General features: G+C 37.2%; 1 protein-coding gene across 1 annotated transcript in view; it reads right to left on the bottom strand.

The window, feature by feature from the left end:
- The window catches only part of ANKS1B (ankyrin repeat and sterile alpha motif domain containing 1B), a gene marked incomplete at its 5' end in the record, with an annotated part of 314200 nt that overhangs the window by 221383 nt on the left and 65871 nt on the right, over positions 1 to 26946 (bottom strand). Inside the window, 3 exons of the mRNA XM_081331696.1 lie at positions 13339 to 13519; positions 23090 to 23226; positions 25417 to 25582. Coding sequence (XP_081187822.1) covers positions 13339 to 13519; positions 23090 to 23226; positions 25417 to 25582 — 484 coding nt within the window. The remainder of the gene's footprint in view (positions 1 to 13338; positions 13520 to 23089; positions 23227 to 25416; positions 25583 to 26946) is intronic.

Raw genomic sequence — 26946 nt, forward strand, 5'->3', positions numbered from 1 at the left:
CAGAGTTCATAAAGTATGCCAGCATTGCAATGGACCTGATGATGGCCCATATGCACAAAGACTTGACCTAGGCTGGGTAATAGTGGGAGATGTATGCTTAAATAGGATGCGCACACCATCTGAGATCAACTCCTTCAAAACTCACATGTTAAAGAATGGGCGTGCATCTCACTTCAGACAATTCCCTTACCACTATGAAGTAAAGGAGAAGCCTCTTGACACCATCCAGGTATCTGATCTTATCCCTACCACCTGTGATGATAACTTAGGCAGCACAGTGTTTTATACTACACATGATGACAACAAAATAGCCATGTCAGTTGAAGACAGAGAATTCATCAACACAATGGACACTGAATTCTCCAAAGATATGTCTAACAGCTGGGTTACACCATTACCTCTTCATGCCACCAGGCCACCGTCTGCATGTGCCTTTGCAAATTCTTCTTGGTTAACAGGGCCTGAGTTCCTGCCTGATCATACAGAAGAAAGCACAGCTGAGGTCTTCAATCTTCAAGATCCTGACAATGATCCAGAGATTCATCTTGAGGTCAAGACCCTTCTCACCAGATCTGAACAAAGAGCCATCATGGACTGTCAACGCTTCGAACGGTTCTCCAAGTGGACAAGGCTTGTATGCATCATTGCAAGGTTAGTCCATATTGCAGAATGCTATCACACCAAGTCTTGTTGTTGTTAGCTGCGAAGTCGTGTCCGACCCATCGCGACCCTATGGACAACATTCCTCCAGGCCTTCCTGTCCTCTACCATCTTCTGGAGTCCATTTAAGCTCGCGCCTACTGCTTCAGTGACTCCATCCAGCCACCTCATTCTCTGTCGTCCCCTTCTTCTATTGCCCTCGATCTTTCCCAGCATTAGGCTCTTCTCCAGTGAGTCCTTCCTTCTCATTAGGTGGCCAAAGTACTTGAGTTTTAGCTTCAGAATCTGGCCTTCTAAAGAGCAGTCAGGATTGATCTCCTCTAGGACTGACCAGTTTGATCGCCTTGCAGTCCAAGGGACTCGCAGGAGTCTTCTCCAGCACCACAGTTCAAAGGCCTCAATTCTTTGGCGCTCAGCCTTTCTTATGGTCCAACTTTCACTGCCATACATTGCAACTGGGAAGACCATAGCCTTGACTATACGCACTTTTGTTGACAGGGTGATGTCTCTGCTTTTTAGTGTGCTGTCTAGATTTGCCATGGCTTTCCTCCCCAGGAGCAAGCGTCTTTTAATTTCTTGGCTACAGTCCCCGTCTGCAGTGATCTTGGAGCCCAGGAAAATAAAATCTGTCACTACCTCCATTTCTTCCCCATCTATTTGCCAGGAATTGAGAGGGCCAGATGCCATGATCTTGGTTTTCTTAATGTTAAGTTTCAACCCAAGTTTTGCACTCTCCTTCTTTACCTGCAACAAGAGGCTCTTTAGTTCTTCTTCACTTTCTGCCATTAGAGTGGTATCATCTGCGTATCTTAGGTTGTTGATATTTCTTCCGGCAATCTTAATTCCAACTTTTGATTCATCTAGCCCTGCCTTTCTCATGATGTGCTCTGCATATAAGTTAAATAGGCAGGGCGACAGTATACAGCCTTGCCGGACTCCTTTCCCAATTTTGAACCAATCAGTGGTTCCGTGTCCAGTTCTCACTGTTGCTTCTTGACCCGCATATAGGTTTCTCAAGAGACAAATAAGATGGTCTGGTACTCCCATTTCTTTAAGAACTTGCCACAGTTTGTTGTGATCCACACAATCAAAGGCTTTAGCATAGTCAATGAAGCAGAAGTAGATGTTTTTCTGGAACTCCCTAGCTTTCTCCATGATCCAGCGTATATTGGCAATTTGATCTCTAGTTCCTCTGCCTCTTCGAAATCCTGCCTGTACTTCTGGTAGTTCTCGATCCACATACTGCTGAAGTCTAGCTTGTAGGATTTTAAGCATGACTTTACTAGCATGAGAAATGAGTGCAATGGTGCGATAGTTTGAACATTCTTTGGCACTGCCTTTCTTTGGAATTGGAATGTAAACTGCTCTTTTCCAATCCTGTGGCCACTGTTGAGTTTTCCAAATTTGCTGGCAAATTGAGTGTAGCACTTTTACTGCATTGTCTTTTAAGATTTTGAATAGCTCAGCTGGAATACTGTCACTTCCACTAGCTTTGTTGTTGCTCAGTTTTTCTAAGGCCCACTTCACTTCACATTCTAGGATGTCTGGCTCGAGGTCAGTGACCACCTCATTGTGATTATCAGGGACGTTAAGCTCATTCTTGTATAGTTCTTCTGTGTAATTTTGCCACCTCTTCTTAATCTCTTCTGCCTCTGTTAGGTCCCTGCCATTTTGGTCCTTTATCATGCCCATTTTTGCATTAAACGTGCCCCTCATTTCTCCAATTTTCTTGAAAAGATCTCTGGTCCTCCCTATTCTATTGTTTTTTTCTATTTCTTTGCACTGTTCATTTAAGAAGGCATTCTTATCTCTTCTAGCTATTCTCTGGAATTCTGCATTCAATTGGGCGTATCTTTCTTTTTCTCCCTTGCCTTTCGCTTCCCTCCTTTCCTCAGCTATTTGCAAAGCTTCCTCAGACAGCCATTTTGCTTTCTTGCATTTCTTTTTCTTTGGGACGGTTTTGGTTGCTACCTCTTGTACAATGTCGCGAACCTCTGTCCATAGTTCTTCAGGCACTCTGTCTATCAGATCTAATTCCTTAAATCTATTTGTCACCTCTACTGTATATTCAACAGGGATATGATTTAATTCATACCTGAGTGGCCTAGTGCTTTTCCCTACTTTCTTCAGTTTAAGCCTAAACTTTGCAAGGAGAAGCTCATGGTCTGAGCCACAGTCAGCTCCTGGTCTTGTTTTTACTGACTGTATAGAGCTTCTCCATCTTTGGCTGCAGAGCATATAGTCAATCTGATTTCTGTGTTGACCATCTGGTGATGTCCATGTGTAGAGCCGTCTCTTGGGTTGTTGGAAAAGAGTGTTTGCTATGACCATCGCATTCTCTTGACAGAATTCTATCAGCCTGTGCCCTGCTTCATTTTGCACTCCAAGGCCAAACTTGCCTGTTATTCCAGTTATCTTTTGGCTTCCTACTTTAGCATTCCAATCCCCCATGATGATAAGAACATCATTTTTTGGTGTTAGTTCTATAAGGTGCTGTAGTGCTTCATAGAACTGGTCAATTTCATCCTCTTCAGCACTGGTGGTTGGGGCATAGACTTGGACTACTGTGATATTGAATGGTTTGCCTTGGATTCGAACTGAGATCATTCTGTCATTTTGAGGATTGTATCCCAGTATTGCTTTTCCTACTCTTTTATTGACTATGAAGGCTACTCCATTTCTTCTGAAGGATTCTTGCCCACAGTAGTATACCTGATGGTCATCTGAATTAAATTCACCCATTCCTGTCCATTTTAGTTCGCTGATACCTAAGATGTCAATGTTCAGTCTTGTCATCTCTTGTTTGACCACGTCCAGCTTTCCTTGATTCATGGATCTTACATTCCAGGTTCCTATGGAGAAAAAATCTTTACAGCATTGGACTTTCCTTTCACCACCAGACACATCCACAGCTGAGCGTCCTTTCGGCTTTGGCCCAGTCGCTTCATTCTTTCTGGCGCTACTAGTACTAGCCCTCTGCTCTTCCCCAGTAGCATATTGGACGCCTTCCGACCTGAGGGGCTCATCTTCCAGCGTCATATCGTTTTGCCTTTTGGTACTGTCCATAGGGTTTTCATGGCAAAGATACTGGAGTGGGTTGCCATTTCCTTCTCCAGTGGATCACGTTTTGTCAGAACTCTCTGCTATAACCTGTCCGTCTTGGGTGGCCCTGCACGGCATAGCTCATAGCTTCATTGAATTACGCAAGCCCCTTCGCCACGACAAGGCAGTAATCCATGAAGGGGACACCAAGTCTAGTGACCGTGAATGTCAAGGCTGGCACTCACACCAAAAACCTCTCTCTGCAAAAGAAATTGCTGAAAGTGAGCTGTTCATTATACGCAGTGTACAACAGAATATCTTTGGCACAGAAATCAAATGTATCCATGACAAGCAGAACATTCCATAAAACGGTCCAATTGCCAACCTGAACCCATTTATAGACAGTCATGGCATTGGAGCCTACAGAGAATTAGAAATCAGTTCTAAGCCAATCCAGGACCTTTTAGCTGAAAAGAGTTGTACGTGGATCTTCAATCCTCCACACTCTTCTCACATGGGCGGCTCACGGGAGAGAATGATAGGAATCACATGTAGGATACTGGACTCTATGCTAATGGACTTGAACTCTACAAGGCTTACTCATGAGGTCTTAACCACCTTCTTGGCAGAAGTGTCTGCTATAATCAATTCAAGGCCACTTGTTCCATTGTCTACAGATCCAGAATCCCCTACCATCCTTACTCCAGCTACTCTTCTCACTCAGAAGCTCGGATCTGTTCCTGTTCCACCTGGAGATTTTAAAGCAGGAAATCTATACCATGATCAGTGGAGGAGAGTACAACACCTCGCCAACTGCTTCTGGAATCGATGGAAGATGGAGTATCTTTCTCTTTTGCAAGGATGCAAAAAATGGCAACATCAGAACCCCAGTCTCCAAGTTGGAGACCTTGTTCTGCTCAAGGACCAACAAGCTCAAAGAATTGAATGGCCCAAGGGACTCATTGTGAAAGCCATTCCCAGTGATGATGGGAAGGTACGTAAAGTGGAGGTAAAGGTCGCAAGGCAAGGTACCATAAAGACTTTCATCAGACCCATCACAGAACTTGTCTTGCTTTTGACTCTTGGAGACTGAACTTATTCCCTTTCCTTGTTGGATCCCGACTTCAAGAAAAAAAGTGATTTAAACTCTATTATAGACTATTTGAGGCCTGAAATTGCAGTTGTTATTGTTGCAATATATGTATGTTTCTCTTTTATGTTTTTCAGGTCTTCAAGACAACAAGACAAATCACAAATATTTATTTGCATTTGCATAACTACCGTTATAGTATTATATAGTGGTATTTTACAATACCAGACAGGGAGTGTGCTGCCACCATGTGGTCATTTGGGAACTGCAACATATTATGTAAATCTGTTATGTTAATCTGTTCAGTCAATCCCTCCCATTTTGTGACGTACTTCCTCCTTCTTCTTAACCTTGAATATTCTATCACTTCCTGGACACCATTACATGTGGTCTGCTCTCATGGTAGGACCATTACTGTCCATTTCATCATCTACCACATCTTGTTGTCTGCTGTAATCTTCTCTGCATGCAATAAAGATCCTCGTGGATGATAAAAAGGTAATTTTATGAGTTCAGCTATCTGGCAAAGACTGTCAGCAGGGATTGTATCTACTTATACAGATCAGGCACAGGGGTTTCAGCAAAAGGATATATCAATATATAACAGTTGGAGTCAGAATAAAAGGCATTCTCCTCATATCCCAATGGGACAGAGAATAGGTATCTGACAGTAAACTAATGAATTGCCAAATTCACATAAAAAGAAGGTTCATATCACAGATCCTCATGACAATTTTATGCATAATAAATGCAGAAATGTTTGTTATTATATTATTTCACAACAATGTGAAATCACAGCTGCCACCTCTTTAGCTGTTATTCGCTTCATATTCCTTGAGTTCTTTCTAAGAATTTAGGATTTTGTAATATATTGACATAATATATGTGTATATTCAAGCATGTGGTCTTTTGTAACTGACAGATGGAAAATGTGTCAATGCACAGATTTTCTAAGTGCAAAACTCATACAAAAATATTTGGGTAGGGCACCTGCGCTGGGATCTCCGTGGCCAGTTTATGCCATGATCTTCAAATTTCAATTTTCAGATCTAACTTTTTTCTGATCTTCAATTCTTTGTCCTCAATTCTACTATCCCCTGGTATCAGCACATCAATTATATACACTTTCTTCTTCTCAACCACAATTAAATCTGGTATGTTGTGAGCCAACACTTTAACAGTTTGTATTCAGAAGTCCCACAATATTTTAACTTGCTAATTTTCAACTACTATTTCAACCATATTCCACCAATTTTTCATTACAAGCACATGGTAATTTTACAGATGTTCCAGTGAATCATTTTGGTGAATGTATTATATCATTGTTTATAATGAGTTTGTGCAATCTTCTTGCATGAGCTGGGTATATGGGCTACTGTTTTCTTCCACCTTTTTTGCACAATCCACACTTTGAATCATTTGACAATTTTTCAGTTCTGGCCTTGATTGCATTACTTTAAATAATATGCTCTTGAGCACTCAAAATAAAGCCTTTCATTTCTTTTTCTTTTTTAATGATTCATTGGTAAACCATTGCCAGGTTTTACCTTTATCCACTTTTCCCTCATTTTTTTGAAGGAAATTGACCATGTAATGCTCTTCCTTGCCCAAATTCTGTTATTTTTCTACATTATTTCAAATATTCATGTTTTGTTTCCTGCACATATATAAGTTCCAATTTTTAATTTGCATTAGTGTTTGTTTTTGATCATCTTTTATGTGATCAGCTATATGTGCTTTTCTTTTTTGACAGCTCATTTGACTTGAATGCATCCATTTCTGCAGAGAAGGTATAATCTATCATTATTTTGGGGATGTAATGCATGGTAAATAGTTATTAGCTTTGGTCCAAACTGTCCAGTTCAGCTTGTGTCCAGTTAGTAATTCCAGCTATGTATTATATTATTATTATTATTATTATTATTATTATTATTATTATTATTATTATTATTATTATTATTATTATTACAAAATTTTTATTCATAAAACATGAAACTCAAGTCAACTGAACACTCAAATTGACTGGCACTAATGGTTGACACGGGTTGCTGCCAGCATCCTAGGTGTCTATTATTATTATTATTATTATTATTATTATTATTATTATTATTATTATTATTATTATTATTATTATTCATTGCAGTCAGCCAGATGTTTAGACTGGATACGGCATTTTTGTTCACCTATCGAGTCCTTCCTAAGGACCTGAGATGTTCTTGTTTGATGGTGTTAAAGCTATCATTCACAGGATGTAAGTTGTTTAAAGTAAAGGTTGCCTTTTGCAATTGATTGATGATTATTTTTGTCAATGTTTCAGTGGTGTTCAAGTGGTGCTCCAGTTTTTTGGGAATTGCACCAAGGTGCCCCTTACTATTGGTAGTACCTTTGTTTTCTTTTGTCTGAGTCATTCTACTTGTATTTGCAGATCTTTGTTTTTATTATTTTGTCCAGTTTTTTCTCTCCTATTTTATATTTCCAGGTACTCCCACATCCATTATACAATTTTTATTGTCCTTCTTATCAAAGGTTGCTAAGTCTCAACTGTACATGGCAGGTGCTTGAATTCTAAAGTCCCAGAGCACTTTAGCTTTTTAATTCAACAATTTCATAGAAGTTACTATTTGATGAAGTTAGATTTTATTCTGTTTAAGTCTCAGAAGAGCCCAACTGAAGTACAGTATGAAAGCACAGGTTAAAAAAAATTAGCAATATTTCAAAATATTCTTAGTTTTTTTTAAAAAAAGTGTGATTATATAATCAAAATTGTTTTACTGTTTTTAAAACTATTAGGAATATCTTCTCTATATATACAATTTCATGAAAAATACCAAGCATATGTAAGAAACTAAGAATCACTGAGATTGATGAGTATATGATAGATACTGTAGCAACTGAAGAAATAAAACTTTTTGTTAGTATTAAATAAATCAGTGCAGAACCTTGATTAGATGGAAATTGAGAATAGAAATAAAAGGAACAGCTTGCTTCTTTAAAAAAAGGAAAAGGAAATGAGGCACTTGTAATTAAGGGAACTAATATTTTATAGAATGCATATATTCATTTCTTCAAATGGCCAGTACTTATTTTACAGATTCTCCAGTTGCGTCATTTACACTTATATGTTATGTGCCACACATATTTATCTTTTAACCAGCAGCTTCTTCAAGAGTGAAGTGAGGATAGCCTCTGAACTCTTGAGAATAGACTCAGGAGATATAACAAGAGACTGTAATGCAGCATCTAGAAATTATAGCACCCCTATGCATACAACCAAAAGTATGGATCCAGAATGTAGACAACCCTTTTGTCATAATATAAAAGTAATAACTAAAGAAGACACATTAAAGAACCAACATCTTCAAAGGAATAAAATTCATAAGGGAAGAAGAAAGCAACAACACACTACCCTTCCTGGATATTTCTATCAGCAGAGGAAGTATCGGCAAATCTTCTATACTACATCTCTTTATGAAAAATTACCCACATCTATTGTAAAACTACCCACATGAACCAAGTACTCTACTACCAAAGCACAACCCAATTTTCTATAAGAGGAGCTGTGTAAGAATGTTATTCAGACACTGCAGCAACCCATAACATTAGAAAAAGGAAGCAATTTCCTATACAACATCTTCCAAAAAAAAATGGTTACCCACACAACTTTATTAGAAAGTGCCTGTCCATTCAACTCACTACAGCACAACAAGCACAAGCTACAAAAAGGATAACTCCATACATCTAAATCATCTTAGAAAGAACCAAAAGCACCAGAAACCAACCAAAGCCATCCAAAACATCAACATTCAAGATCCAATGAAAACTCCTTAATTTCACAATAAATGGGTAGTGCCAGCCATAGTTTCAACTGGAACACTGTGAGCATCCTAAACAGTAGGGAGTTCCTGGAAGCTTGACCCTCAGACAAATTAGCCAACAACAGACACAACGAGCAACATTTATACAGCATTCAAAAAACAATAGGAAAGCTAAAAAAAGAAACAATAGGACAGAATATCTCCTCACCAGCAATCAATACCCAGATAATAAGAAGTTATCGTCAAGATTAAGACAGACACACAGTGAAATAGTAAACAACAACCTAATCAAGGAACTAAAGGTAAAGGTAAAGGTTCCCCCGCACGTGCGTGCTAGTCGTTTCCGACTCTAGGGGCCGGTGCTCATCTCCGTTTCAAAGCCGAAGAGCCAGCGCTTGTCCGAGGACATCTCCGTGGTCATGTGGCCGGCATGACTAGATGCCAAAGGGGCACAGAACGCTGTTACCTTCCCACCGGAGTGGTCCCTATTTTTCTACTTGCATTTTTACGTGCTTTCGAACTGCTAGGTTGGCAGAAGCTGGGACGAGTAACAGGCGCTCACTCTGTTACGCGGCACTCGGGATTCGACCCGCCAAACTGCCGACCTTCTGATCGACAACTAGCAAGGAGGAAATAACAGCCCTATCAATACTGACAGGACAAGCTACTGTATATAAACTGAGAGAAAACCCTACTTCCTTCTAGAAGATGTTACCTAGTTAGGTAATGAAATGTCTGCAAGCAACCAAACTCAGAGACCAACAAGGACTCCACAGGATAAGCAATAATTAGTTTTATTAGACCTTACCAAATGTTGAATATACTGTACTCATTGGTGCTGACAGTAATTTAATACTTAAAGGTGTTTGTAAAGTCTGTAAAATTATTGTGCTTCTTACTGAAATAGTCTGTCAGACATTCAGGCCAGAAATGTAACACTTTATTGATAGACTCTCTGTCATAGAATGCAGTGTGTAAATGATCTGGTAATCAGTAAAACTGTCTTAAGTTTGTGTGAAATGTAGTTTAGGCAAAAGACCAGTTACAGCATTACCTAGGTCCTGGAAGAGTAAAGTTGGGTTAATTTTAAACACATTTAAACAAATATACTTGTCAGGCACAAGCAACCAGAACAAACCTGTGAAAAGGCCAAACAATTCCTTTACTGTTGAACATTATTACAAGAATCTTGCCAAACTGACTGTCTTCCCTTGGGAAAAGGCAAATATAGTCCTAAAGGTTTGATATCAGACATTTCCCCCCAAAATCAACTCCATGCTGGAATATCTCTTTTCTCTCCCTAGAAGTGCCTCCTCTCCTTCAGCTTCCACCACAGTTTACTTGATTTCCTGTTGCGTTTCTGTTAGCATAAAATATTTTATGTGGCTTGTAATATGAAACATACATACACAAATAAGTAAAAAAATAAAATAAAAACAAATACATTAAATATATATAATATATTAACTGAACATTCAACACATGATCAGAGCAATTTCCTAAAAGGTAGGAGAAGGCAAACACATTTCCCAAGAGAATGCATTTTGCAGCTAAGATTAATATGCAGAAACCACCATTTATTTTTACATTACAGTATTCCATTTCATTTCCAGGCTTACCACCTAAGTTTTAAAATAGATTTTCTAATAAACTGATAAATCCTGAACTATCTCCAGGAATGTATGTAATGCCTTATGGTAAATTAAGAAAAATTCCTAAATCCTGGACCCTTCATCTCAATCACGATCAGAAATCTTTTAACTGGGTTTAGGAGACAAAGCCTTGCATTCATTTTGTCTTGTATATCTTTCCCCTATTGCTCGAGTTTTGGTTTTGACATCATGGTAAGACAGATGCAGGGAAGCAGGGCTCTGCCTCCCATGCTCGATTTCTTCCTGATGGGGACCCGAAAAGGGCCTGAAGTCGCCCCGGAGAGGTGACAAAGAGGGGACCCTTATAGATTGCGGGGAGACAGCAGTTGATCCTCTTGATCCAAGGAAGCCCTCAGAACCAACAGGAGAAAGACTGGCCACACCCATGCACCCAGTCAGAAGCTGGTGACCTCCGGAGAAAAAAGCAGCATCTAACAAGTGCGAACAGCATGTCTGAATCTGGGTGAGATTATTTTCCTTCCTCTATAATTTTAAAACCTGTTCTTGGGGAAAAAAAGCAACCTGCAAGCAAGGAAACTCCCATAACTAAAGGGGGGATTCCTTTTTTTTAACCCCTTCTCCCAGAATGAAAGCGGCGGTTTAAGCTTTCTTGGGGGAAAATAGAGAAGACTATAAAATTAATTTGGACACAGCATAGAGACTTAATGTTGGGAAAAGTTTGGGAAGTTATAATACTTTTAAAATTCTTTTACCTTCCTTGGAGAGTATTGGAGTAAAGCTTTAAGAAGAAAATCCTAGTTGGAAAGTTACAAAATGGATACCTAATGACATCTAGTAGCAAAAAAAAAAGAACTACACTAAGCTCTGTTTCTATTTTGTCTGGAGTGAGGGAACTTGGCCTGAAGCCCAGACATAGACAACAGACTAAATCCTTTGATGTCTCTGAACCTCATAGTTTTCTAGATTGCAGCTGGAAAAGGAGAAACATTTCTGGGGCTGTCTTTTCTGCAGGATGGATTACAACTAAAATTACAAACTATTTTGAAGCCATCTGGCTTCTTTGGATTACAAATACTGCTGGACCTTTAATTTTACAAACCATTTAGAGACAGAGTGAACAGTAAGACATTTTGGATTATAACCTTGGCAGATTGGCAACTCTGGATTTTGGGACAATTGATTAGAACTGGTGTTGGAAGATAGAAGCGGATTATAAACTTTTCTTTCCTCTTCCTATTTTTTCTTTTTGTTTTTTCTCTTTTTGTTTTTTGTTGCTTGGGGAGCCTATTGGATTACAGATTTTTAGTCTCAGAACTACTTAAGGACAGTGGAAGCTCAACTGTTGGTGATTTTTCTAGGAGAAGACCCTATGGACTATTAACTTTGAATAGTAGGGCCTTGCGGATTATAAATTCTGACTGAGCGATAACCTTGGGTTTTGGACAACTGCTCTGGAAGTGAGCCTCACAAATAGAAGTGGATTACAAATCTTTTTTTTTTTACTCTCACTTTTCTTTCAGGGAGTTCATTGGATTACAGAGACTATAGACAAGAACTATAAGAGTTATTTAAGACAAAGTTAAATGATATATTGTGGTACTGAATATAAGATTAATGGTTTTGTATAAGGCGAGCATTTGGGGAAAGTATTAGAGCTGATAAAAGATTTGCAGGGTGGAAACAAAAATGAGTGTTTCAAATTTAGCTAAAACTGGCAAGAAAATGCCCTCAGCCCCATCTTCCACCTCTACAAGCCCTGTGTATCAGAGATCAATCGAATCAATGCTTCAATAAAAAAAATCTAACAACTTTCAGAGGGAGATGCAAGCAGCATTAGAAGCAATCCAAGAGGCAATCTCCTCTCACAAAGAAGATACAAGGAAAACTCATGAGGAGACAAAAGACAATTTTGATAAAATGAATCAAGAAATTCATAACATAAAACTCTCAACTAGAAAGCTTCTGACAGATGGTTACAAAGAATGAACAAAAAATTCAGAAAATAGAAGACAAGTCAGTAGAGACTGATCAGAAGATGGAAGAAATAAAAGATGAAAATCAGAGGCTGATGCAGGCAAATAGAGAATTGGAAGATTCAGTGGCAGTTTTGGAAATGGAAAAGGCATCATATTTTTTAAGATTTCAAAACAATGGAGGATAAGGAAGAGGATCTTGCGGACGATGATAGAACTAAAATAAACAAGTTTATTAAAGCACAAATATAATGTAATTTTTTTCTGCTGAATGGAATACAAAATGAAATCAGTATAGAAAAGAAGAGGATGAGGCAGCTACTGTAAGCAAGATTTAGAACTAAGGATGTAAATTAAAGTTAGACATAATACAAAATAATGACACCACATTTATAATCTGTTAAATCAAACTTCTCATTCAATTAGAACTATTTGCTATTCACTAGAATTATTTAGCCCAATTTTTCATGCAACATATTTTCTGGCAGTGGGATAAGCCAAATTCTTCATATCTCAACAACCTTTCATTTTACAAATATATTCTTACCCTGCTGATCTTTGGTTATCATGATCCTAATACAGTAAATACTGCAAGGAATTTCATCCTCCAGTTGGATACCAATTTTTGCATTCCATCACTGGTCAGGTGGAGGTTGGATTATGAAAAATACTAAGCATTGTGAGGATTTTATCAAACAAATTTTTAAAATACTATTGGTAGATATTTTCAGACAATTTATACATCAAGAATTAAAAACAAATAACTGTTAAGAATAAAACTTTGATATATGTGTTTGTATGTATACTTGGTTAATTTTAAGCCCATATAAAATATTTAACTATGAGTGTTAGAGAAATTAAATGTATTACTTAATTTTTATATAAAATAGGTAGTTCTTGTTTGTGACTTTTTTGTTCAATAACTGTTCGAATTTATGACAATGATGCAAAACTTTACAACCAATCCTTGCATTTACTATTTTTGCAGGTCTGTAAAGAAAAGAAAAGCTAAAGTAAGATCATAAGCACAATTGCAGTTTCACTTGCCTGTTCCAATTGTGATCAATAAATGAGGACTATCTGTATTGGTCTGGATTTTAGCTTTCATCAGCACCTATAGTGTTAAACTTCAATATTTCATTTACCTGGTATGTTGTTTTCTTCAATGCTGTCCTCAACAGACAGAGTGGAGCAGTTGGCTGGACTAACTGGAGAGCTGGAATTAAAGCTTGCGTATCTTACAGAGGAGTTGATTTCAAAATAGTCATGGCTCTGATTTAATCGATGAAATTCAAAAGCTGATACTATTGATGTACGTTGCTTGGGCTGGAAAAATAAATTAATTAAAATGTAGACACTATTTTATTCTTTTCTACAACTACAGCTCACTGTCTCTATTCAGTTTTTAAAAGCAGATGCTAAAAAAGTTACCAACTTCTTTAAATACACCCAGAATAAGAAATGTATTATAATCAGAAATATAAAATCAAGGTAGTATTATTCATTGTTCTACAAAAACAACCTGAATGCCAATTAAAAAATATCAAACTCCTGGGAGGTATCCAAATATTTATTTATAAAATAATTATTCCATTCTCTATCACCAAAGTTGCACTGAAAATTATATACAGTAATGAAAAGCAAGGTTAATCTTAGCAGTTTCAAAATTGTTCTAAACTTTAAAAGACAACATGAGAAAATAAACATAAGAAAATCGCTCATGGATCAGGGATCAGTCAATGACCCAAATAAATCAGCATTATCCAGTTCCCTCTTGGATAGTGGATATTTAACACATTGAACTTACAATTCAAGCTGTAGCATATAACCATCAAAACTATAAAACATTGGTTATTTCCATAACTTAAAGCAATCTTATTTTTAAAACAATGAATAGATAGTTATAACCACATTTGTAGTGGAAGTATTAATAATGAAGCTAATGCTTAAATAATTTGGACACACAAAGTTAAAAAGAAAGTAAGGAAAATACATGTCCCTGGAAAAATGGAAGGCAATTAAAAAAGAGGCTAACAGAAGACAAGGTTACTACTAGTATTATGACTGATGACATAAAATGATCTCACAACAACCCAAAACAACCACAGTTATAAAAACTTTACAATTTGGATGAAATGATTGGATCACGATGAATCAAAAGCAACCAAACAACAACAGAACTACATCAATAGCAACAAATTCCACAGTTTGACAATTAATGTAAGTTTATTTTCAATTGTTCATTCTGAAGAAGCCTAGAATAAATACATTAAAAGGAACAATAAAAAAGGAATAATTTGATTAAAAATCAACCACAAAATATCTATCATAAAAGAAGATAATACAAAAATTAAAACAGGGTTCGTTAATATTTGTGTGTGTGTGTGTGTGTGTGTGTGTGTGTGTGTGTGTATGTAAAACAAACACATCTTAAAACACTGATTGATCCTGAAATTAAAAGTTTTCATTGTCATATGCTTAATGTTAGTCCTATGTGGAACGCATTACAGTAAACCATTCTGGATTTGAACAGAGTATGAGTAACTGTAAGTAGAGCTTTATGCTCCAGGAAGAGGCACAACTGGTGCACAACATAAAGTCATGCAAACACCCTCTTAAATAAGACTTCTGACTGCTTCTCAAGCGTCAGCTCTGTCTGAGGCAGTGTCACCCCATCCAATTCCCAGATTCCAGAAGACCCATAAATCCAAAGCCTTGTCAGGATTCAACTGAAGCCTGTTGTTTCCCATTCAGATCCTCACAGTCTCCAGGCACTGATACAGGACTTCAACACTGCTTAGTTTGCTAGGGGAAGCGATATACAGCTAGGTATCATCAGTATACTGATGATTCCTTACCCTACAACAGCAAATGAACTCACCCAGTGTCTTCATGTACATTTTAGATAGGTGTGGAGAGAGTACTGAACTCCATGGAACCCCTCATAATATGGGCCAAAGGCAAGACTTCTAACTCGCAAACACTGACAGGCACTGGCCCTGCAGAAAGGAAGCAAACTAGTACAATATTATACTTCTCACTCACAACCATGGAGCCAATCCAGAAAGATACCATGGTTAATGGTATCAAAGGCTGCTTAGAGGCTGCTGAGAGCTAGGATAGATGCACTGCTGGTGCCATAGATCATCCAAAAGTGCAGCCAATTATGTCTCCATTCCATGCCCAGGTCTCAGTACTGATTGCAAAGGGCCAAATAACCCATTTCATTCAAGGTCTGCTGAAGCTGCTCTTCAACCACCCTTTCACAGCTTTCCCTAGGGAGGCTAGACACCAGACAAAGGTTGCTCAGTATGGTGGAATCCAGCAATGGTTTTTCTGAGAAGGAGGCAAACCAAGGTCTTCTTAAAGCGCAGTAGAACAATTGCGGAATTAACCTCCACCAGAATCTAACTACACAATACCCCCAGGCAGACTTACTGTAATTAGCCAAGAGAGTCTAAAGCAGAGCCTTTTTGAATGGTTTGAAATTCTTACCGTGTTTCTTGCTACTTTGCCTGAGTTTTATCTTGACTTTTAAATATGTTCACCCTTCCATTAATTTTTCAGCATCTTCAAAATCTCCAATACATTTTTCATTCTTACTTAAAACAACATTGTCTGTAAACCAGTTGTATTTTCCTTGCTCGCCCGTTGCTTGTGTGGTCTGGTTCCCAACAGGCTGCGGACCAGTACTGCTCCATAGTTCAGAGGTTGGGGACCCCTGCACTATATAACAGCAGTCCCCAATCTTTCTGGCACTAGGGACTGTTTTCAGAAGAAAAATTGCCCCCCACATTTAGTTTCAGTAAAGCACTCTAAATTTTAACAGAGTAAGTAATGCAGAAAAACGTGCTCTACCTCTGTTTGGGTGTATGTCTTTGTGTGTGTGCATGCTTCCACATCTCTCCTTATATGGTGTCCCTTCAGTCTAGCCTATGCATTGGATATATAGTATCAAAATAATTTGATTTTTTTAAACAATCTTAAACAAGTAATCTTCAAGGTTGATAGTGAGGTCCTTATTTCATTACTTCATTCACTGTTTCAAAAATATTGAATGATAGATTTGAATAATGTTCTCTAAGAGAATCCAGTGGGAATCTTGCCACTGACTTCAATTAAGTCCAGACATTGATTTAATAAAGAATTAATCAAAGAGTGTGCTATTCAATGCTCTCCATCATCTGTTAACAATTCCATGTTGAAAATAGCACTTAAAAGATGTTTCAAGATGTATCTCATAACAGCTTGTTCTAACAATAATTTTGATGCTTCATTTTTATGCTTGCCAGCCAATGGAGAAAATATCTGTGCAGATAGACATATGGCTTATACAACTGTTACAAAGAGAGTAATAAGAAATCTTATAGAAATAAAAGGAATTTTGCAATAATATAGCATAAAAGCAAATAGTATAAACATTGGATACTGATTTTTTAATGTAATTTTTATTATTAATTTTAATACAATAGTAATTACTATATAAATAGTAATAGTATTACTATAGTATTACTATATAAATTGAACTTAGAGAAAGAGTAGAATGGAAAAAAGAAAAGTGGTGAAAAAAGAAAGAGTACATTAAAGAAAAAGAAATAAAGAAGTGACTTCCAATTCTCATCACAATTAGTATAAACACATTTAATAACTCTTCAATCCCATAAAGCTACATATAACTGTTTCTTCATCTCATATCTAATTATAAAGCTACGAAACCATTGTCATTAGGACTGCCATAGTGCTTCTAGCTTTCCTACAGTTGTGAAGCGGAAGGGAAGAGCTTGGGATCCACAGGTTTTCCCTATCAGTGTGAAAGCCAAAGCAGCAGAAGAGATGTTTCCTTTTCATAACAATTGCTGGAAGATTTATTTGACTATTTGACCTGAACTGTCAAAATGGTAGGGAAAGTTTCACACTTTTAATTATCTGTTTCTCGCCATATTGCCAGAGCTAGCTTTCGTTCTATTGCACTGGTATGCTATACCTAATAAAGTTTACATTAGAGATCATCATACCTCCAATGTTTTACTTTGTTGGATTTTTCCAGCCAGAACTTGACACTAATATTTTATCAATAAACAAATCCATAAAACATGTTGACTCCTGGTGTCTGAAAAAAATCCGTAAAGGGTTTCCAGAACTTGGCAAAAAAAGTCATATTTTAACCTTGATCAAATAAACAACTTTCTATTCCTTGTAAGCCTGTATTTTTTTTCTTTAGAATCTTTACTCCCCTCCAGTATCTAATTTCTAAAATCATCACTTATCTTTGTTATTTACAATAGCCAGGATAGCCAAAATAAATCTATTTCATACCAAAAGCTATTTTTATAGTTAATTCTATGATCTTAAAGTAAAAGTAAGTACTGAAAATTTATCTAGCCTGTTAGTCCATTTAAAACATTGTTTGATCAAAATCTTATTTAGTTTTCCTACTTATTTCACCCCTTCATGGATTACTGCTGTCATGGTGAAGGGGCTTGCGTAATTCAATGAAACTATGAGCCATGCCATGCAGGGCCACCCAAGACGGAAAGGTCATAGCAGAGAGTTCTGACAAAATGTGATCCACTGGAGAAGGAAATGGCAACCCACTCCAGTATCTTTGCCATGAAAACCCTATGGACAGTACCAAAAGGCAAAACGATATGACGCTGGAAGATGAGCCCCTCAGGTCTGAAGGCATCCAATATGCTACTGGGGAAGAGCAGAGGGCTAGTACTAGTAAGCGCCAGAAAGAATGAAGCAATTGGGCCACAGCTGAAAGGATGCTCAGCTGTGGATGTGTCTGGTGGTGAAAGGAAAGTCCGATGCTGTAAAGATTTTTTCTCCATAGGAACCTGGAATGTAAGATCCATGAATCAGGAAAGCTGGACGTGATCAAACAAGAGATGACAAGACTGAACATTGACATCTTAGGTATCAGCGAATTAAAATGGACAGGAATGGGTAAATTTAATTCAGATGACCATCAGGTATACTACTGTGGGCAAGAATCCCTCAGAAGAAATGGAGTAGCCTTCATAGTCAATAAAAGAGTAGGAAAAGCAATACTGGGATACAATCCCCAAAATGACAGAATGATTTCAGTTCGAATCCAAGGCAAACCATTCAATATCACAGTAGTCCAAGTCTATGCCCCAACCACCAGTACTAAAGAGGATGAAATTGACCAGTTCTATGAAGCCCTACAGCACCTTATAGAACTAACACCAAAAAATGATGTCCTTATCATCATGGGGGATTGGAATGCTAAAGTAGGAAGCCAAAAGATAACCAGAATAACAGGAAAGTTTGGCCTTGGAGTACAAAATGAAGCAGGGCACAGGTTGATAGAATTTTGTCAAGAGAATACGATGGTCATAGCAAACACTCTTTTCCAACAACCCAAGAGACGGCTCTACACATGGACATCACCAGACGGTCAACACAGAAATCAGATTGACTATGTGCTCTGCAGCCAAAGATGGAGAAGCTCTATACAGTCAGTAAAAACAAGACCAGGAGCTGACTGTGGCTCAGACCATGAGTTTCTCATTGCAAAGTTTAGGCTTAAACTGAAGAAAGTAGGGAAAAGCACTAGGCCACTCAGGTATGAATTAAATCATATCCCTGTTGAATATACAGTAGAGGTGACAAATAGATTTAAGGAATTAGATCTGATAGTTAGAGTGCCTGAAGAACTATGGACAGAGGTTCGCAACACTGTACAAGAGGTAGCAACTAAAACCATCCCAAAGAAAAAGAAATTGAAGAAAGCAAAATGGCTGTCTGAGGAAGCTTTGCAAATAGCTGAGGGAAAGAGGGAAGCAAAAGGCAAGGGCGAAAAAGAAAGATACACCCAACTGAATGCAGAATTCCAGAGAATAGCTAGAAGAGATAAGAATGCCTTCTTAAATGAACAGTGCAAAGAAATAGAAGAAAACAATAGAATAGTGAGGACCAGAGATCTCTTCAAGAAAACTGGAGAGATGAAGGGAATGTTTCATGCAAAAATGGGCATGATAAAGGTCCAAAATGGCAGGGACCTAACAGAGGCAGAAGAGATTAACAAGAGGTGGTAAAATTACACAGAAGAACTATACAAGAATGAGCTTAACATCCCTGATAATCATGATGAGGTGGTCACTGACCTTGCACCAGACATCCTAGAATGTGAAGTGAAGTGGGCCTTAGAAAAGCTGAGCAACAACAAAGCTAGTGAAGGTGACAATATTCCAGCTGAGCTATTCAAAATCTTAAAAGACGATGTTACACTCAATTGGCCAGCAAATTTGGAAAACTCAACAGTGGCCACAGGATTGGAAAAGATCAGTTTACATTCCAATTCCAAAGAAAGGCAGTGCCAAATAATGTTCAAACTATCACACCATTGCACTCATTTCTCATGCTAGTAAAGTTATGCTTAAAATCCTACAAGCTAGATTCCAGCAGTATGTGGATTGAGAACTACCAGTAGTACAGGCAGGATTTCAAAGAGGCAGTGGAACTAGAGATCAAATTGCCAACATACACTGGATCATGGAGAAAGCTAGAGAGTTCCAGAAAAACATCTACTTCTGCTTCATTTACTATGCTAAAGCCTTTGATTGTGTGGATCACAACAAACTGTGGCAAATTCTTAAAGAGATGGGAGTACCAGACCATCTTATTTGTCTCTTGAGAAACCTATATGTGGGCCAAGAAGCAACATTGAGAACTGGACATGGAACCACTGATTGGTTCAAAATTGAAAAAGGAGTCCGGCAAGGCTGTATACTGTCACCCTGCCTATTTAACTTATATGCAGAGCACATCATGAGAAAGGCAGGGCTAGATGAATCAAAAGTTGGAATTGATTGCCAGGAGAAATATCAACAACCTAAGATATGCAGATGATACCACTCTAATGGCAGAAAGTGAAGAAGAACTAAACAGCCTCTTGTTGCGGGTGAAGAAGGAGAGTGCAAAAGTTGGGTTGAAACTTAACATTAAGAAAACCAAGATCATGGCATCTGGCCCTCTCAATTCCTGGCAAATAGATGGGGAAGAAATGGAGGTAGTGACAGATTTTATTTTCCTGGGCTCCAAGATCACTGCAGACAGGGACTGTAGCCAAGAAATTAAAAGACGCTTGCTCCTGGGTAGGAAAGCCATGGCAAATCTAGACAGCACACTAAAAAGCAGAGACATCACCCTGTCAGCAAAAGTGCATATAGTCAAGGTTATGGTCTTCCCAGTTGCAATGTATGGCAGTGAAAGTTGGATCATAAGAAAGGCTGAGCGCCAAAGAATTGAGGCCTTTGAACTATGGTGCTGGAGAAGACTCCTGCGAGTCCCTTGGACTGCAAGGCGATCAAACTGGTCAGTCCTAGAGGAGATCAACCCTGACTGCTCTTTAGAAGGCCAGATCCTGAAGCTAAAACTCAAATACTTTGGCCACCTAATGAGAAGGCAGGACTCACTGGAGAAGAGCCTAATGCTGGGAAAGATTGAGGGCAATAGAAGAAGGGGACGACAGAGAATGAGGTGGCTGGATGGAGTTACTGAAGCAGTAGGTGTGAGCTTAAATGGACTCCAGAAGATGGTACAGGACAGGAAGGCCTGGAGGAACATTGTCCATAGGGTCGCGATGGGTCGGACACGACTTCGCAGCTAACAACAACATTTATTTCAAATGCTTTCTTAAGTTTATAATTATTTTTTCTTTTATTCAATAAAGACTTTTCAAATTTATAATTCTGAAGGTCTCTAATAAAGCTGTTAGAAAGCCATTTCTGAAAGTGATTAGAGAGTAAGATTTGCAAACTTTGAAAGGATCTGCCCTGGTTGAGAGCAAGATGGTTACTCCCGTCATCTTCCAGTGATCAAATACATGGATAACCACTGTCCTATGCTCTCCTTAAAAGGTGGAGAAATCTGAAGCACATGTGAGGGGCATCCCATTGTCTACTTCTCTGGAAAAGTTCCAAGGAACCAATCTACTCACTAGTTCCTTGATCTTTGCCATGGTCATTGGTTCTGCTTTTGCAGAGCTATCTTTGGTTTGCCATACCCCACCCTCAGAAGTCTAAATACTGGATACTGATTTTGAGAAGCAATAAATTAAACTAAAAATTAAATGTACAATTGGCAAAGTATGTATAATATTTGAAATCATAGTTTAATGTTACTGTATATCAGACATGTCAAACAAAAGGCCCGGGGGCCGGATCCGGCCCGCGAAGTGGTTTCATGTGGCCCGCGAAGCCATCCTGGAAACAGTGAGGGAACGGCCCCCACTGCCTTGGCCCTGGCCCAGAGACCCTCCTTTTGCCAGAGACCCTCAGATCTGTCCCACTCCTGCCCAGGCCCCCATAGGCACTCTTGATGCGAACGATGTAGAGCTGGCCATGCCCACCCAGTAGGCCATACACACTCTAGCCACGCCCACCCAGTAGGCCACGCCCACCCTGGCCATACCCACCCGGCCCCTTGAGGGCAACCGCAATGCTGATGCGGCCCTCAATGAAATTGAGTTTGACACCCCTGCTGTATATGTATACATGAAAATAAGTCTACAGAAATTATTGATCTGATTTCACTTTGCTGGATTTCTGATTTATTATTTTGTGCAAATCAGGAATAAGCATTTAAAATAATGTATGGTTTCTATACAGGCCAGCTAACCAATCTCCAATTTTGTACTGTTTTATTAACCAATTGATTTAATTTATTTTACAAATGATATGTAATTCACATGCACAAAAACGCAAAGCACCAGATAAAGAACTGAAACCTGATTTATTCTTACACTGAAAACAAGAGACCAAGAGAACTTTAAATGGGCTCTGTGCTGTTCAGACACAGAATGCCAGGTGTTGTTGCCCACAAGCTCTCTTCTAATATCTACCAAAGAATGTCAATATAGAATAAATATGTTTATTTAAAAAACAAATTTAATGACAATAAACTATCTTTGGGAAAAATATTTTACCAAACGTTAATATTCTAAACTGATCAGTGCCTTTTAATTAATTTTTAATTGTTTCCTGCTTCCATTTAATATAGTTTGGGACATTACTCACTTGGACAACCATTTGTCCAGGATAGTATAAGGATTCCTGCCTTCGGTTTGGAGTAGAAGACTTCCTAGGTCTCTTCCAAACCTATGATTCTATACTTCAACTGCTATTTAATTTGGTTGGCTGTGATTCAGTTTACTGATTTATGATAGGTTCAAGATGACATATCACTGTGACCTCATCCATATAATTTGCAGGAGTCAATAAATATCAGTTTAGATAAATGTGGCCGAGGTCAACGAGGTAAAAAAAACACAAATGGGCAGAAAGAAAAGCAGAAGGCAAGTATGCTAAGCAATTTAAATATATATTCAGTATAATTCTAATGTATATCAAAAATTAGGCAATACAAAACTTAGATAAATTCTTTCAATTCAAACGTATTTAAAATTAAGTCTATAAATACCAACAGAAGAAAATATTTGTAGCTCAGGATTGAATTTTGGAGTCCTTGATGCTCTCTGAGCTTGATTGTTTGATTACAGAGGTTTTGTTACCAAACTAAGTAACATGATCAGTGCTAGAAGGGAGTGAGGTTTGCTCTGATTTAATGTACTGGTGGCTTGCCCTATCAGCATTGATGGGCGTGGTCTTAGTTGTTCCCTGATTAGACTGTTCTTTAACTGTTAACTTGTCTGTCAGACAAACAAGTGTAGTGTATTTAACATTAAAATAATAATATAAATTCATGTCTTCGTATCCAAACAAGATAGATCTATCTGCAATATTTAGTAATTTTGTTTAAAAGTCTTTAAATGAGCCATATTACAATGTTCATATTGGAAATCTAAAAGAGAAAAAGATTATTATCAGATAAACTCAAATGAAATAATATGTATTTATGACTACTCACCTGAGGTCTTATAACTTTTACTATATTTTTTAGTGCAGTATCTGGTGATGGAGGAGAGCAGTCAGGTGTTGGGCCTGTTGAACTGTTTCTATGGTTACCAGTACCTGGTGCAGTAATTGCTACTTGAGGTGCATTATCTATGAATAAAAATAGTGTTCTGGTGATTATACATTATTACACAGAATATACTGTGAAAACAGAAAATGGCTTTAAAGACAAATGATTCAGTATTTTATAATTTGTTATAATTATTAGATTTATAATCCATATTGTTTGCATTCAGGTTGAGATATTCATTTATTGTTTTCTACAAAGCCTGTCACTGATCACAGCTAATGCTTAGCATTTCAATGCTGGAAACTATTCACGTGGAGAAATAGATTTATGTTCATAGGTTGCCTGTCAAGACTAGAGGGGAAACTGGAAGTATGAGAAGGAAATTGTATTTAGCATTTAGGAATATTAGTATGATACTCTGCTTAAAAATGGATAGGAGGTTAAAAATTATAGTTCTGATATCTTCTGTATAAGAATGCAGAAATATACTAAAGACTTTATAAGTTCCAACAAGTGGTATTAATTAACTAGTGGGAAAAATAGCTTATCTATTAGAACCTTTCTCAACCTCATTCACCAGGATGTGAATTGGTGACTGGACTGCCCCACCAGCCAATTTAATGACCTTTTAAAAAAAATCATCACTATCACCATTCAAATGAATGTAAGAGTCAAATTAACTGCTTAGATATGGTCTTAAGTGGGAATTTTATACAGAGGAATATAGCCTGGATGTAACTATTGACTCTAAACTAAGACACACAAAAGCTTTATTTAAGTATTTGTATATACTTAAATACTTAATTCATACTTAATTTGTACATACATATAGGCAGATAAGCAGATGGTAGCAGGGCTTTGTGCAGTTCCTCCTTTAAGTAGTTCTCGCTCACTCCACTCATGTCCTTGTTAATTCTCATTTGGACTATTGCAGCATTCTATGGATGTGGCTGTCCTTAAATACTACCTGCAAGCTACAGCTATCTAGAATGCTGGATAACTTAAATGAGTTTCAGCTGGATTTTATGTATGTATAATTCTTTTATCCTTCTTGATATTGAGGCATTATGACACGTGATTATTCAGAAATCAGTGCTTTCTCATTTACTGTAGTAGAAAAAAACCTGTTTCAATTATATTGACATTCTTGGATAATATCTAGAGAACAGACCTGCGAGGAGTTTATAAATTGAGCCTTTATGCCATTATACAGTTAAAGACTGCATCTTACTTTTTACTATGTTTTTGGTTTTAATATTTTTGAACTTTAATGACTTTGGTTTAAATATTTTCATTATACATAGATGTGATTTTATGCCTTGGTTATAAATCTCCCAGAGTTTGGTACAAGATCAGCAGCTATATACATATTTTAAATAAATAAAAGACATTTCCTTCCCAAATTATATTCTTCTAAAATATGAAATAGGAAAAGCTACACAATTATAAAAAAGTAGTATTACAAAAAATAAAAATAAAGAAAACATCCAGAACAGTCTCAAGATTACTCTAATGCACAGTTTATTATATGAGGAAAAAATAGCTTATATATAGTAGTCAGACACTGAAATTCAGTCACTGCCTCATTGGTCCTCATTTGTTCACCCCAGGAAAAAATCTTGAAAGTTTATATACTTTGGTCTGGACTGTTCTAGAAACAGGAATGAAGGTATCACAGAACAATGGAAACTGCAATGCTGACAGGAAAAAAAGCATTGCAAGCTGTATTGGAGAGGAAGAAAATGGAAACCAGTGGTTTTTTTCAAAGGAATTCACAACTATAAAATATTTTTGGAAATTAATCTTTCAAAAAGGTGCAGACACCTGGATGGATATCCATTGTGTGCTGATACAACTCTGACTGAATTGATATTTGTCTCAAGAAAGCTAGGAATGCCCTCTTTTAGTTTCAAATATTTATTAGGACCATATTTGGGAGTGGTGTGAATTTGTTACGCACTAAAACAGCCTCAGGTTAGGCAGCTAAAAGCAGCAATAGATAGCTATATAACTTTTTGTTGTAGTTTACTCTTTCTCACAAGGAGATGGTCTGGAGAAATTGGAACAATAAATATCCTTCTCTCTAAATGCCAAATTTATTAGCAAATACAACTCAGCTGGACCTGTCCTTAATGCTTTTTTGTGCTTCCTGCACAGACATGCATTAAGTAATAAAGTTCCTGCATATTTCTCAAAATCAGCTAATAGTATCAACAAAAAACTAGGTAGCACTAACAGCAATACTTATAAGATCAAAACCAGTAAAACACCTATTTTTGATGAAACTCCTCTTGTTATTTCTAAAGAACAAGGTTTCTTTGTAACTGTTGTATCAAGAAAATCACAGAGACCGTTTTCATTTTCTCCAGGAAATGTTTCTGAAGAAACAGATGGCACTGCTTCCAGTGTAGCACTCCTCTTCTTTGGAAAGGCTTCCTGAAAAATAGAAATAGAATTATAGAATAGAGTTGGCCTTGTAGAGGACAGAAGAGAAAACTATTTAAAATGGCCATACCGGTATAACGCTATCATACATACCTGAAAGTCAATTAAAACAATTATAAGGATTTTTAAAATAACTTTCCATTAAAAATAATTTAAGATTAAAGTTAATTTTTAGAGCTCCTCAAATACATCTTTGAAACAAAAATGTATTTATTTAAAAAGCTATCCACGAATGCAACTTAATAATAAAAATTACTATTAAATCATTATTATTTGCATAAATATATATATGTAAATAAAGAAAACAATTGCAACCAGCTTGCCTTCCATAAAAGACCTGTATATTGTGTGGGTCAGAAGGAGAGCTGTTAAGACCCCTCACATCCAGAACACAAACAGTTTCAACTCCTCCCCTCAGAACAGCTCTACAGGGTATTGCATGCCAAAACAACTAGACACACAAAAAGTATTGTGATGAATACCTAATTCTTAAGGTCCTATCTAATGTCTATGTATATTACCCATGTAGTGTTATAGTATCATTATTTATCTTTCTTATTATCTTCTTTATTCTCCACTTTTATTGAGATGATGATGATGATGATGATGATGATGATGATGATGATGATGATGATGATTCTGTTGTTTTGCATGTAAACTAAGTGTTTCTGTATTGAAGATAAATTCCTTGTGTGTCGAATCATACTTGGCCAAATAAAATTTAATTCAATTCAGTTCAATTCAATTCAAATATCACTGCCTCAACATTTTGCATTTCTTAGAGAATGTGTAAGGGGCATTGTCTTCAAATCTTTCAGAACTTTTTCTATTTCCATTAGAAAGTTATCTTATTATATACCTAGCTCATATAAACAGAAATTCTATATGTTCTATAGAATTATATGGCCCAATTAAAGTTGTTATGTTCTCTCTTTAGCTCATGTAATCTTCAGAGTCTCACAAGGCTTTATCTGCCACTTAACTGATTTATCATCAGCTGGGCATCTGGAAATATAGAAGATCACTTTTCTACATCTTTTACTATTAATAATAGCAAAATAATTATACTAATACTTTCACTAATAATAATAGCAAAAGAGAAAAATGAAGAGTTATATCCTACTTTCCTTTCCATCTTTAGCAAGATTGCTGCTTCTCAGCTAAAGCAGTAATCTTGAAAGTTTGCATAGGGTTGGATGAAAGGAGAAAGAAAAGAACTTCAACAGAATGAATTTGGCACTATCATTTTTCAGGCTGCAAATTCTGAAAAAAAATCATATTGGAACAAATGAAACTCTTCACAAAAGAAGGTTGCACTGTCCTACATACAGTATTCATGTTGGAAAAAGAGATTT

Source organism: Vipera berus (assembly GCF_964194415.1).
Source record: "Vipera berus genome assembly, chromosome: 6".
NCBI classification, from domain to species: Eukaryota; Metazoa; Chordata; class Lepidosauria; order Squamata; family Viperidae; genus Vipera; species Vipera berus.